The 13,778-nt window shown below is 36.0% G+C and overlaps 2 protein-coding genes across 12 annotated transcripts; one reads left to right on the top strand and one right to left on the bottom strand.

The window, feature by feature from the left end:
- The first annotated feature begins 1,976 nt into the window (after positions 1-1,976).
- LOC116010666 (protein GRAVITROPIC IN THE LIGHT 1-like) lies at positions 1,977-6,989 on the top strand. 3 transcript variants are annotated; one of them, XM_031250160.1, is made up of 3 exons: positions 1,977-2,230; positions 2,447-2,602; positions 5,374-6,989. In XM_031250160.1, the coding sequence occupies exon 3, from the start codon at positions 5,374-5,376 to the stop codon at positions 6,733-6,735; it is 1,362 nt and encodes a 453-aa protein (XP_031106020.1). In that variant the 5' UTR covers positions 1,977-2,230; positions 2,447-2,602; the 3' UTR covers positions 6,736-6,989. The 3 variants fall into 3 exon arrangements, with proteins under 3 accessions (XP_031106020.1, XP_031106021.1, XP_031106022.1); XM_031250161.1 differs by having other exon boundaries at positions 2,447-2,591; XM_031250162.1 differs by lacking the exon at positions 2,447-2,602.
- Positions 6,990-8,805: 1,816 nt separating this feature from the next.
- LOC116005194 (putative pentatricopeptide repeat-containing protein At1g53330) lies at positions 8,806-13,491 on the bottom strand. 9 transcript variants are annotated; one of them, XM_031245477.1, is made up of 5 exons: positions 11,882-13,491; positions 11,300-11,342; positions 10,191-10,251; positions 9,660-10,101; positions 8,806-9,343 (listed from the first exon to the last, which is right to left on the bottom strand). In XM_031245477.1, exon 1 carries the CDS (start codon positions 13,329-13,331, stop codon positions 11,946-11,948), a length of 1,386 nt encoding a protein of 461 aa, XP_031101337.1. In that variant the 5' UTR covers positions 13,332-13,491; the 3' UTR covers positions 8,806-9,343; positions 9,660-10,101; positions 10,191-10,251; positions 11,300-11,342; positions 11,882-11,945. The 9 variants fall into 9 exon arrangements, with proteins under 9 accessions (XP_031101337.1, XP_031101323.1, XP_031101371.1 ...); XM_031245463.1 differs by having other exon boundaries at positions 11,300-11,385; XM_031245511.1 differs by lacking the exon at positions 10,191-10,251 and having other exon boundaries at positions 9,660-9,716.
- Positions 13,492-13,778: the final 287 nt, after the last annotated feature.

Consider the following 13,778-nt stretch of genomic DNA (forward strand, 5'->3'; position numbering starts at 1 on the left):
TTTTTTTTTTTTTTTTTTTTTTTTTTTTTTTTTTTTTTTGAGTACTTTACACAATGGCCATTAGTTAGTAAGTATTAAACTACAAAAAGAAAGTTGAAGGTGTAACTTGCATTTCAACGAATTCTTTAGTGCTTTTTGAGTAGAAAGTCATCATAGCCTTAGCTAGTAAAGAATCGCAAGTAAATTGCTCATAAGTTATAATTGATTAGCTAAAACAAAGAAAGACAATAAATAGCTTCTTAAAATAGTTAAATATAAAATTTTGTTCTTAACAAGTTAACTATCTGATCAATTTGACTGAGATCGACTCATCTCAAAGACCTCTTCTTTACCAAGTTCATACTCATAATAAATAATTACGGTGGTGATGGCGCAATACACATCACACGAAGGGTGCTAGGATCAATATTGGTGATAACAAGTCACTAATTTTAGTTAATATTTGTTAATGATTTTGTATAAAGATAAAACATGACAAGCTCCGAAAATATGATCAAATAGATGTAACATGATTCTTGTATAATTTTTATTATTTTTTTAGCCCACCTCGTTCATAATTTATTTGGCAACTCATAATATACCTTATGGACATCTTGTCTCTATTTAATTCGGAAAAGAAGTTACTTACCCACCTACGTACCTATGCAATAAATGTGCATCACCTATTCCCTTTATCCATTGCTTTCCTTCTCTTTTTATCATCAATCAACGACATATCCTTGAGGGAGACTAAAAATATTTAAAAATGAGAAAATCATGTGTTTGATTACTCAATTATTTTTAAATTATAAAGAAAAATTTACACTTTCTCCCTCAAATTATAGTGATATAGTTACATCTATTTTTTCATTTAAGTTATTTTTGAAGTGTCTTTTTTTTTTTTTTTCTTTTTTACCCTGAACAACGAACCCATATATTACCAAAAACAAAACAAAACAAAAAAGAAGGAAAAAATGTTGAATACAAATGGGAACAACATCGATTCAAGCATATGAGTTAGCCTGAGAATCTACCGCCTTATTAAAAGAATGGGCTAACACATTCGCTAGCCTACGAATAAAATGAAATGACACTGATTCATTAATTATTTACTATTGATATTTAAAATCTTAACAAAATGAGCGACTTTTATGAACGTTAGCAAAATCATTTGATGTTATTGTTCATTTAACCCAAAGACCAGTCAATTTAATTCCTTAATTAGAAAGGTTAACCAATATCACCGTATATTATAGTGATGGTTTGAGAATTTTTAGATAATAGATTTTGTTTAGCGTATTTTAAGTTCCCATGTCATCTCACTATGTTTTCTTTCTAAAGGTGCAAATCAATACTAAGTCATGTAGAATATTGTGAATGCACATAATTGGCAATTTCTTAATACAATTCAAATAATATATATACTTGTATCTAACAAAAAATCTACGAAACTGCAAAAATAAATTTTATTTTTAAATTAATGAAGACAACATACAAAATTTTAAACAAAACTAACGATTGTATTTTTTTTAATTTTAACCACAATAGACACATTTTTTAAACAAAACTAATGATTGGCTCGCTAAACTGACGAGGTGTTTGAGGTCCACCCGACTGATGAACATATCCAAAAAATTTATCGCTTGAGACTCGAATTCAAATTCTCTTTATGTTTTTTTTTCCATAAAAAGAGTTCATTTGTTACTTGAGCTACCCTATTGAGTTATGGGCTTTTTTGTTGAAGAAAAAAAAAATGTAAATCACCAATCACCCTAAAATTAAGAAGGAAAAAATGATTGACAGAAACGGCCAGCTGTTACCCTGCGTTTCCGCAGTAGTGTGGTGCTAATTACTAAAATGCCCTCGTAAAATCTCCACCGACCTTCACAACTTACCGCTGTTGATCTCAAACGTCGTCGGCAATTCCGTCAAATCCAAGATCTCGAAATTGACTCAGCTTGGGCCTTTAACTGTCTCCTTGCTTTTAATCCCCAGTGGACAGTTTCTCTTTCATACTCCCCCAGTCGATTGGCCTACTCCGTCTTGTCTCTTCAACCTTCTCCATAGACGCCTGGGAAAAATCTTCCTCTCCCTGTTCAGATAGTGTATGAAGCTTTGTTTCTGATCTCAACATCGCAGCTGTTCTTCGATCATCGCAATCTTTTACAGCTTGAAGCGGAAGTGAAGTAAGACGTCTGTTTGAGTTTGAGTTTGAGGAAGCTTTCATTCTGTTCTTCGCATTGTATTCTAGGTCAGAACTCAGAGCACATCATTCTCCTTTTTATCTAGAATATTCGGTTGAAATTTTTGTCAAAATTCTTAGAAATATCATCTGTTTGGTTGAAATTTCATGTCGTGCCTGGAAATTTTCAGTTATTTTTGCTCTTTTAGATGAGTTTTACTTGTTTTCGGTGGTATGTCATATGTGTGTGTGTAAAGACCTGGTTTTCGCTGGTTCGGTTTACAGGAAGAGATAGCAGGGGTGTGTTAATGAATGAATGATTAGCGGTGTTTTGCTCTCTGATTCTCTTGAGATTTGCGCTGCGATGAGGATGATTGGGTGAAAATCTCCGTTTCCTGGAGGCGTTTTTGGGGAAGAAGAAAAGCAAGAGGTGATGTAACGGTAATTTCTCTCGATGGTGGTCTTCTTCTGGTATCTATGTGTCTGTACTCTGTATTGAAATTTCAACTGCTCAATACGCATAGGAAATCGTGGATGGTGTGAGTAGCGCTAGCGCTAGCGCATGTCTCTAAGTTTGAGTTCTCTGTGTTGGTACCCTACAGTAGTTTACCGTGTGGACTCGGGTGATCTTGTGGTCACGTGAGCCGGGCACGAAGCGCTGGATGTGAGCCCGCAGAGAACAGGGGAATGTGTTTTTGTCCGTTGGATTTACGTTGGGCACTAGGATCGAGAAACGAGTCTCAGTAGAAAATTTATGACTTGTGTGAGCCTGGTGTCTACGACAGTATAATGATAGGGCCCCCACGTGATTTTCTTAAGCGACGGGGTCCACTCAATGGGCCCACTGCATGCGTGGTGACAGGTTTAAAACAAAACAAAAATAGTAATTGTACATATTACTATTTATATTGATTGGTTAGGGAAAAAAATAATAAGGTGCGTTTACTGAAGAAACTTTACTCTTTAGCTTTCATGTTGGCACTGTCCTCCGCTGTACATTCCCGTATACGACCTGTTTGCTCTTACTCAGTTGAGTGCATTACTGGTGTGGGGTCCGCGGGATATGCACACAAGTCACTATGAACCTTTTACCTGCTCTAGGTGGAAATATTTTGAGATCTAATTAGGTTATTTTATCATATAGTGGGGCCAAAATTAAAGATTTTTGAATTATGTCATGGTACATTTTTCACTGTTGATAAAGTGTTGAGAGGACATCTTTCGGCAGAAATTATTTTTCATGAATATCTAAAGTATGACTATGAATGTGAATTCCCGCGTGAATGTCGGCTTGCTTGGAAAGGGTTAAGGGATTTGTCTAGTATTAGCATTATTTATTTATTTATTTTATACAATAGACTGATGGACATGGATGGGTTTGGATTATACATTCTCTCACCTAAGTATTTTTGGGGGTTGTTATGCCGTGGACTCAGGTCCACCTTGCAAGGTGTACTTGAGTCTACATTCACATATACTATACTCTACATTCACAATTTGTAAACTCCACATTTATACATTACAGGATTATATGTTTAGTAACTATACTCTACATTCACATACACTATACTCTACATTTACAATTTGTAAACTCCACATTCACATACATTGTACTCTACATTCACAATTTGTAAACTCCACATTCACACATTCAAAACTCTATATTCATAGGTCCTATACTCCACATTCACAACTTGAGAACTCCACATTCACACATTATAGGGCTACAAGTTGTTAGAACTTCTTAACTCTATTACATATTCACACATGCATAACTCTACATTCACGATTTCTATACTCCATATTCACAATTTGAAACCTCTACATTCACACATTTCTGGGCAACTCTACATTCACACAATCATAAGTCTACATTCACGATTTCTATATTCTACATTCACACTTTGAAACCTCTACATTCACACATTTTTGGACAACACTATATTCAGTAATATGTTTACTAATTAAAAAAAAAAACAAAAAAAAAAAAACAAAAACAACGTAGTTTTGGACCCAAGTCCACCTTGCAAGGTGGACCTGGGTCCATAGCATAATTTGCCCATGGAGTTTGGATCTTAGATATTGGGCTCAAATTTTATTTTATTCCCTCTTGAGCACCTAGTAGAAATGTGATCATCGTTGATGATGAGTTTATAGTTTTATAATAATTCCAAGTCATAGGCTTTGGCCGGAATATAGGAATTTCTAGTGGAATAATTCTCTTGCAAAGTGGGCCTCAGCAGTATTTAGAAGGGTGACATTATTTGTCATAATCTGAAAAAAAGGTCATAATTTGAGAACTTAAATTGTCTGTAGGAAGGATTGATTGATAGAGATGCTTGTCCTATTTCCCCTTCAATTAAGGGGGAAGATTTTGGCTTCTGTGGTTGCAATATGTTGATCCTTTCAATATTTTCTCTTCCAGTGCCTTATTTTCATTCTGTTTTGAATAAATTTCCAAATTGATTGTGAAAGATATTGAGGTGAAGTGAAGGTACTTTTGGTTATTAAGATTGGACCGTCAATCAATCATATTGAATTGTGCCAGCTAGCCCTTTACAGTTTTCTTTGTATTTACCAGTTTATTGTGATGCTGTAATATGAACTTTATATGGCAAGATTTTGTATCTATATGAAACTATGAAAGTCATAAGAAGCTGGTTTTGCTGTCTTTATCTGGAATTGGTAACCTGTTAGTGGGCAGCTATAGAACTCTTATTCTCACTTCCCCCCATTAAATAATGTTCCTTGTTTGGTTAGAGTTTGACAATGTTAATGCGTCTACCATACCCCGCCTCACATAATTTGTTTATTCTTCCAGGTAGACATTTATGCACATCATTGCTTTACAATATATAATAATATATAGTACAATATCATCTAGAGTATCTTTAATGTTCAACCTTAGACTTTTCTTTTGAGCATGTTGTTTGGATTAGATGTTCTCTTTTCTTTACCTCCCATGTGTTTATTCATTCAGTCTTCTCCATCTTTTTAGATCCACTTTGATACTTCAATATGAAAGGAAATAAGAAACAAAAAGAATGCCATATTGCCTTTAATAGATTCAATCCAAGAAATAAAGCATTCTGCTTTACTCTTTTGTTTCGACATGTTATCATCATTTTGATAGTTGCAGCATCCTTACTTTAAATGTTCTTGTTCTGTAATTAGCTGAATCGTGTGTTTCCTATTTGTGAATTTGGTTCCAGATGGACTCGGTTGACCAACCTGTGGTTACTGCAAGCAAGAGCAAATTGGCTCGTACTTTTGCGAAGGTTATGCACATTCGAGCTGTGGCAAGTAGTGTTCATGGAAATCAAAGATCCAAGTCCCATGAAAAAGTGAAAAATGATGTGATAAAGAGTGATTTTCTGAAGAACATGCAGTTCAATATTTGCGATGAAGAAGAAAAGATGATGGAGAAATTAGCAATGGAAGCTTTTATTGCCAAATTATTTGCAAGCATCTCAGCTGTTAAAGCAGCATACGCAGAGTTGCAATATGCTCAATCTCCTTACGACCCTGATGGGATTCGTGCTGCAGATCAAATGGTGGTATCTGAGCTGAAAAGTTTATCTGAACTGAAACAGTGCTTCTTGAAGAAACAGATAGAAGACTATTCCCCTGAGAGTAGTTTGGTTTTGGCAGAAATTCAGGAGCAGAAGAGCATTATCAAAACTTATGAAGTCATGGGAAAGAAGCTGGATTCTCAGGTCAGGCTCAAGGATTCAGAAATCACCTTCTTAAGGGAGAAGTTGGAGGAGGCCAATAAGGAGAACAAAATTATCGAGAAGAGATTGAATTCAAGCGGGCAGTTGTCTGTTCCTGACAATCTTCACTTCTCAGGATTGAATCCGTGCCATTTCATTACAATCCTTCGGCAGGCAACAAAATCAATTCGGAGCTTTGTTAGGCTGCTTAGTAGGGAGATGGAATCATCTGGTTGGGATTTAGATTTGGCAGCGAGTGCAATTGTACCTCGTGTATCTTTCTGGCAAGTAAATCACAAATGCTATGCATTCGAATCCTTCGTTTGCAGAGAGATGTTTGAAGGCTTCAATGTTCTGAACTTCTCTGTTTCACGTGAGCCCCTCCCAGAGGGTAAAAAATTGCAGAGGCTGTTGTTTGACAGATTCAAGGAACTGAAATCAGTGAAGCCAGCTGATTATCTAGCATGGAAACCAAAATCTACATTTGCAAGATTTTGCTGCAAGAAATACTTGCGGCTCATTCATCCCAGAATGGAACAATCTCTGTTCGGCAATTTGGATCAGAGAAGCATGGTGAAATCCGGGGAATACCCAGAGACTACCTTCTTTTCTTCATTTACTGAAATGGCAAAGCGTATATGGCTTTTGCATTGCCTTGCCTTTTCCTTTGATCCTGAAGCTTCAATCTTCCAAGTGAGCAGGGGAAGTCGATTTTCCGATGTTTATATGGAGAGCATGAGCGACGAAGCATTCTTATCATCGGAAGGGACGCCGGAAACACAACCTCGGGTGGCTTTCACGGTGATGCCCGGCTTCAGGATAGGTAAAGCTGTTATTCAGGCTCAAGTTTATCTACGTTGACCCTAGACCAATACGAGCCCTTGATTCATACTCAATCGAAGGGCTCCAATCGAATGGAGCCCTTGACACCGCGTGGACTTGTTCTGTCCGAACAACCCATTAATTAGTCTTTAGTAATTAGTATTATTAATGTTTTCTTGAGTTATTCCCCTCCCACAAGTTTTGTTAATTTTAGGCTAGTGGTGTCGGGATTGGATTCTCAGTTGTATATTATATGATTCCTTAATATAAAAATTTGATTTTCTTTGCACCCACAAATATCTTAAATTGAATATTGAATGTATTTTTCTGTCGAAATCAGAGCATTAACATATAGGCTAGGACCTTTCTCAAAAAAAAAAAAAAAAACATATAGGCTAGGACGTTCCCTCTCTCCCTAGGGAACATACCCTATAAGGCTATAAACCATTTTGTTGAAAGAGAGTGTATAGCAGAAAGTAGTTGGGACGAGGGTAATGATTCCACGTTATTCATTGGTGATGGGGCTGATGGGTCTACCAATTTGGTGTGACGTTTGTGCGTCGCACATGCCTCGTTGGAAACTTGGGAATTGGGTTGATGGTAGGTCGGTAGGGTCCTTCCGGCCTTCATCACTGAATTTACCTTAGGCCTACTTTCCTTAATAGTGATGGGTTTTTGAGGAATTTTTATAGGTATGATTAGAAAAGAGAAGATGAAAATAAAGAGAAAAAATCTAGCAACAATTTAGAAGAAAAGTGAAAGGGAATTACGCTGGCAACGCGTACAAACTTATCAGCTTTTCTGCTTTTTGGGCCTCACTTATTTTGCAGTATCTAAATTTCTTCTCTCACCTATTTATCACTCCTCCACCTTATCATTTTTTTCTTAAATTCGTGTAAAATTCATCAATGGAGATGGCCTAATAGTTATATATTGAGGTGTATGTTATATATATATATATATATATATAGAATATATATGCATCTAATCATTTATTTTGTCTTTTCAAATTTACATTTATTTTTTCTTTGCGTACAAATAAAATTAACATATACAAAATATATTATTAGAAAATTTTAACTGAGATATTTTAAATGTGACCTATATTGATATATTTGTAATTTTAAAGAAATAAATCTAGTACATAAACACATTATTTTAATGTAATGTTTATGTATATATTAAGGTTTGTTTTTATGTAATGCAATTTGAAACATTCTTTGTCCTTTGCAATGTTCTTTGCAAGTTTTTTTTTTTAAAATAAAGTTTGCAAGACATGTAAGCAACAAAAATAATTTTTTTTTAAAAAAAATTATTTTACACAAAAGCATGCCACATCATCTTGCAGTTAGTAAAATTTATGGGATGAAGACATCCTTATGAACCTATTATAGAGGGAGTGAGAATACAAGCATATATTATACACTAGTTTAGTGTTTATGTACATTAATGTTTACATTTATTAACATATAAAAGTATAAAACAAATATTATGAACATAATAGTAATGCTATTAAATATGATGTATTAGTTGACATTTAATATGTAAATTATGACGTTTTAGATCAGGACCCATCCAACCCTAATTGATATAATTTGCCAGATTTACTATGCATTTTCCACATCAAAAGTTTTCAAGTAAAAAAGTTGGATGACTAAGACTTGACTGGTTACAAGTAATGAAGTAAATAGTGTGGGATTAAGGAAAGGCAATACGTTTATTTTAAGTTTTTCATTTAGATATTTGTGAACATTAATGTTTATATTTATGAAATAGAAAACAAATAGTATTACCATAATACGGACTTACGGAGTATATGATAATTTTTATTAAATATGATGTAATAGTTTACACTTAATTTCGGAATGTGATTGAGTGGAAGTGACTCATTCATCATTAATCAAATGTCAAAGGGTTCAATCTTTGACTTTGGGTCCGGAGTAGTCTTAAATCTTCAGGCTAATTGTCCCACCCAATTCCACTAGAGGTGCCTACAATTTTGCGAGGGAGACACTTCATGTAAAATATAATTTCTTGAATTTGCCATGCCTTTTTCTTGGAGCATTAAAGTTTTAAGTAAAAAAGTTGGCCTGACTAAAACTTGAGTAGTTACAAGTAATTGACAGAATTCCGGAATATGCTTATTGTAAAATTTTCATTTAGATAATTATACATGTAAACATCTAATCAAGCGGACCCTATTCTCTCACTTTAGAACACACCATCACCAATTCACCATCTAGTTTATAGATTGAGTACTCTATTATCTGGGAACAAATTTCATAGATCTCTAAGAACTGCTGTGTTATGCACCGAAGAATTGAACTCCAAATGTCCAATGCAACTAATTGCCAATTCCCGGGCTAGGTCTCGATTCCAAATTTCGACCCACACGGCTTTGAACCGACGGCAAACCACCATGCCCAATCACAGCATTATCGCCATTGTCATGACCTTTATCACTTGGAGACGAAGGCGGAACATCACCTTTCGGGAGGGCATTCATCACCACCAAACTCGCCTCCATTTTCATCACCTTTCTTGATTCCATCGGTATTGCGTGACAGGCCAACAAAACCATCAAGACAAGCAAAACCGCGTTGGGGCAAGCCATCATATATCCAGGCTCCTTGTATATATCTGCAAGCTAGATGGTGGAAGGATTGGAGGAGGTGCATAATGGGGAGAGAGGGGGAATTGAGAGTTGTATTTATAGTAGAGGTGTCAATTTGACATGCCTGTCTATTTTTTAATTTTTGTTTAGCCATGAGGTGTCCTGAGCAGGCCCTGTAGCCTGTAGGAGGCACCTTTAAGCCCTACCATACTCAGACTAATCCCCATTCACACCGGGCCAGCTCAATTAAGAGACAAAGTGCTGGTCAGATTGATTTTTCCATACAAGAAGGTGTTCAAACTCCCGACCTCTTTTAAGGCCACTCACGCCAACCAAGCTGGTTACATACCTGTCTATTTGACACCTTTAATGTATAGGAAGAAGAGGCAGAGGGGAAAAGACATGCCTGCAAAGGTCCAATAAAGTTGGATATATAAGTCAGATTCAATGTTTGAAATGAAACAAAGGGAATAATTTGTTTTTGTGCAGTGAATGCCTCGTGGAAGTTGGGTAGGTATGGATGAACTAAGCCGCCGGCCTCTCTATTATATCTCTATACTCCTAACACTATATTTTCACTGTTCTTAACAATTCCCCATAGCTTTATGCTAAGCCTCCAATTATTTGGCCATCTCACTTGCCTGCTCAAATCATCTGCAGTAACCCATATATATAGTGTGCACGCAAAGTTTAGCTTAGTGCAGTTTGAGACTACTTCTGGTTACAAAATTCTTCCTTCCTTCCATGCATTTTCCCACAAGATAGTGCTGACTGATTTGACAACAGTGATACTGATAGCACAAAAGGCAACTAATTAGTTCCGATAAATTTGCAACGTTGTTTCTGAGAATTGCCTAACTATAACTTTCATTGGGGTAACCTTTTCTTGGTCGGAGATGACAGAAAATCTTGTATAATATTAGGGTGTGTTTGGTTGGAACCTGAAAATCATAATCAGAATCAAATACTTGATAATCGGGGAATGAGTTTTGGTGAAAGTATTTTGCGTGTTTGGTAGTAGGGCTGACTGGCTGAGATTGGAATGATTATCAATATTTTTGTTTGGTTATATATGACCCGACAAATTATGCTATGGACCCGAGTCCACCTTGTAAGGTGGACCCAGGTCCAAAATGCGCGTCTGGAATAACGGTGCCATTAGTGGCACCATTTCCTCAGCCAATGATATTTTTTTGTGTGAATATAGAGTTCAAAATTGTGAATATAGATTCAAAAATTGTGTTATATTGTTGAATATAGAGTTTTTAAATTGTGAATATAGAGTTTTTTAATTGTGAATATAGAATTATGAAATTGTGAATATAGAGTTCTGTAATTGTGAATATAGAATTCAAAAATTGTGAATATTGAATTTTGTAATTTTGTATATTGTGATCTAAAATTGTGAATATAAAGTTCAAAAATTATGAATATAGAGGAACGAATTCTAGAGATAAACGGAAGCAATTTTTTTTTTAAATTTAGACGGCGTCGTTTTGAAGCCGAGTTCACCTTGCAAATGGACCCGGGTCCATGGCATAACAACTATATGACCCTATAATTATAACAAAGGTTTTAAAAATACGAAAACAAAAAAGCAAGGCAATTGATTCTAATATGATGACATCCAAAGTACCAATATGAAGAAAACAAATTATAACAAAAATCTAAAAATACTAATACTATGTACTAAGTATGAGGCGATGAAATGAGGAGAAATAAGGAGAGTCAACGACCCATTAGATACTTAGATACGAATTTTGTTTGCTAATGAGGCCTGAGGAAGATGAGAACGAAGGAAATGGACAAAGGTAGGCAAAGGGCAAGTCAAATTATCAAAGAGAGAGTGATTGCGTAGCTGGTTAAGCTTAAACAATGCTAGAAAATGACAGAAAAAGCAGGCATAATAAAATAAGAAGGCTGGTTGACATTCCACTACTAAATTGAAAAACAGGCCATTTTCAGGAAACAGACAATCGGAATACTTACATGGAGAGAGCGGCTTCAATCTGCATCCAGCTATTAATCACGCCTGATGGTTGCGTGTATTAAAAAACATATAATCTGATTAGAGACTGCAGAAATGAGATTTTAAACAACAAAAAGCCATCAGAAAGAGACATTGACTTCTATGCATATATAAATGATGTATATTATAATACACAGTAAGGGATCTTCTGGGGAAAAAAAATCTTTTGATCTAGCTATATGAGATTATGGATCAGCATGTGAATGCAGATGTTTCGTGCAAAAGGTTAATTAAATTGAAGCATGTGTTCCATCTCAACTAAAAGCTAAGCTGATAGTTGAATTGCATATATATTATATACTCAACACACCCCTTCACATATGCGGGTTACTTTCGACAGGCTCAAAAATGAAGCATGTGATCCATTTCAAGCCTAGCCTTTTACTTACGGGCTCCAAATTGAAGTATGTGCTCTATCTCAACTAAAAAGTCTAAGCTGATAGTTGGACTGCACATTTATTTTATATATTATATGCTCAACAAATTATAGATGGCATTATATCAAATATGCTTCAAATAATTTATGCAAAGGGTAGATCCACCTGTGCAGGAGCTGCTGGCTATGGCTTTTGAATGCCATGATGGGCTGTTTGAAACAGCATCACTTCATTCAGTTGTCATGGAACTAAAAATCTCAGATGCTTCAAATAGTTTCTCTTCCTTGCAGACAGTAGAAATGATCAATCTCCAAACATCTGCACCAATTAAATTTCCTCGGGCCGAAGTATTCAAAGCTCTCAACAACAATTCCATGTCCCCTCCTTGAACCAACCCTGTGATAAATCTACTGGTAGACTCGGGGCGAGGGCTGAGCCCTTTGAATACCATTTCGTCCAATATCAATGCTGCTTCCCGGAATTGCATTCCATCACACAGCCCATCGAAGAGTATCCTGTAGGTCACCACATCAGGCGTGCACTTCCGTCTTGGCATATCCTCAAATAGCTCATTTGCTTCTCTCAACTTCCCCTTCTTGCAAAGTCCTCTGATAATTACATTGTAACTTATCACATCTGGCTCGGCCTCCTGCTCTTGCATCTGATTCAGAACGCCGAATGCTGAATCAAAATCTCCCTCTTCAGACAACCCATGAATCATTGCATTATAAGTGACAGTGTCACATTTACACTTGTTCTTGTTCATCTCCTCCAGCAGCCCTTGAACCTCGTCCTTCCGGCCATTCTTGTAAAATGCACTGATCAAAGTAGCATATATAGCAGAATCCAGTTCTACTCTCTTCCTCAACATCTCCTCCTTCATGGTTATTGCCACATCCAATTTATTATCTTTACAAAGTCCTTTGATTAGGGCAGCATATAAATAAGCATTAGGCTTCAACTTAAATTCCCTAATCATACATTCCTTCAACTCAATCGCCTTTTCCATCTCAAGATTGGAGCAAAGCCCGTTAATTAGTGTCCCAAAAGTGACCACATTAGGCAAAGGTCCTCTGCTCCGCATTTCATCAAACACATTCCATGCATTAGTTAAATCACCAAGAATGCAGCAGGCATTGATCAATATATTATACGTACAAACATCCGGACAACCATAATTTCCAAAACACGAAATGATTTCTTCCATTTTTGCAAATTCCCGACAAAGTAAGAGGCTACTCAACAAACTATTCGCAGACTTCATCGTTCTAGGGCATCTGAAATCTGGAATTCTGTGGAAAGTACGGACAGCTCGCTCGGGCATACGAGCTCGGCCGTAGAATGATATAACGTTACAAAAAATCACTTCTTTGGGGATCACACGAGTGTCTTCCTTCAACTTCTCGAGGATTGTCTCCATTTCGTCGAACATCTTGGCACGGCCGAGCTTGCAGATGATGCGATCATAGGAGAGGATCGAGTAGCGAATCGGAGAAGCGTTATGGGTCTGTCCAGGGTTGGGATTGAGGAAGAGTTGCAGGGCGAGTTTAGGGTTTTTCTCGAGACGGATCAGAGAAGAGAGTCTAAAAGGCGAGACCTTTTTCAGTTTCTCCATCTTAGATTTCCTGTGTTGCAAAGAATATGATCTGAATCCTGAAGTTTCAGGCTAGTAAACACAGACCATTAACCTCCCAAGTTCTAAGAATGTCACAGAAAATAATCAACATTCAAACACTGCAGCAAACTGCATTACAATTACATTATACTGGATTTGTTTCACATCAAAATATCTAGGAGAAAGTATAAGTGTAACAATGGAATTGAGTCCTTAACTAATTAAAAAATTAACATAAATCTTTAAATCAGTAAAAGAAGCGAAGAATGGTCAAAAACTAAGTGGAGTGATTTTTTTTATTTTTTTTTTGAATAGAGTTAATTTCAGAAATGGCCCTTCGACTATTGACTTTTATTAATTTTTTTCTTAACTTTTAATTTTACTAAAGTTGGTCCCTTAACTATCACATTCTATTAAATCTATGTTAAATAGGTGTTAAAATTGAAA

This window comes from Ipomoea triloba, chromosome 2 (assembly GCF_003576645.1).
Source record: "Ipomoea triloba cultivar NCNSP0323 chromosome 2, ASM357664v1".
NCBI lineage: Eukaryota > Viridiplantae > Streptophyta > Magnoliopsida > Solanales > Convolvulaceae > Ipomoea > Ipomoea triloba.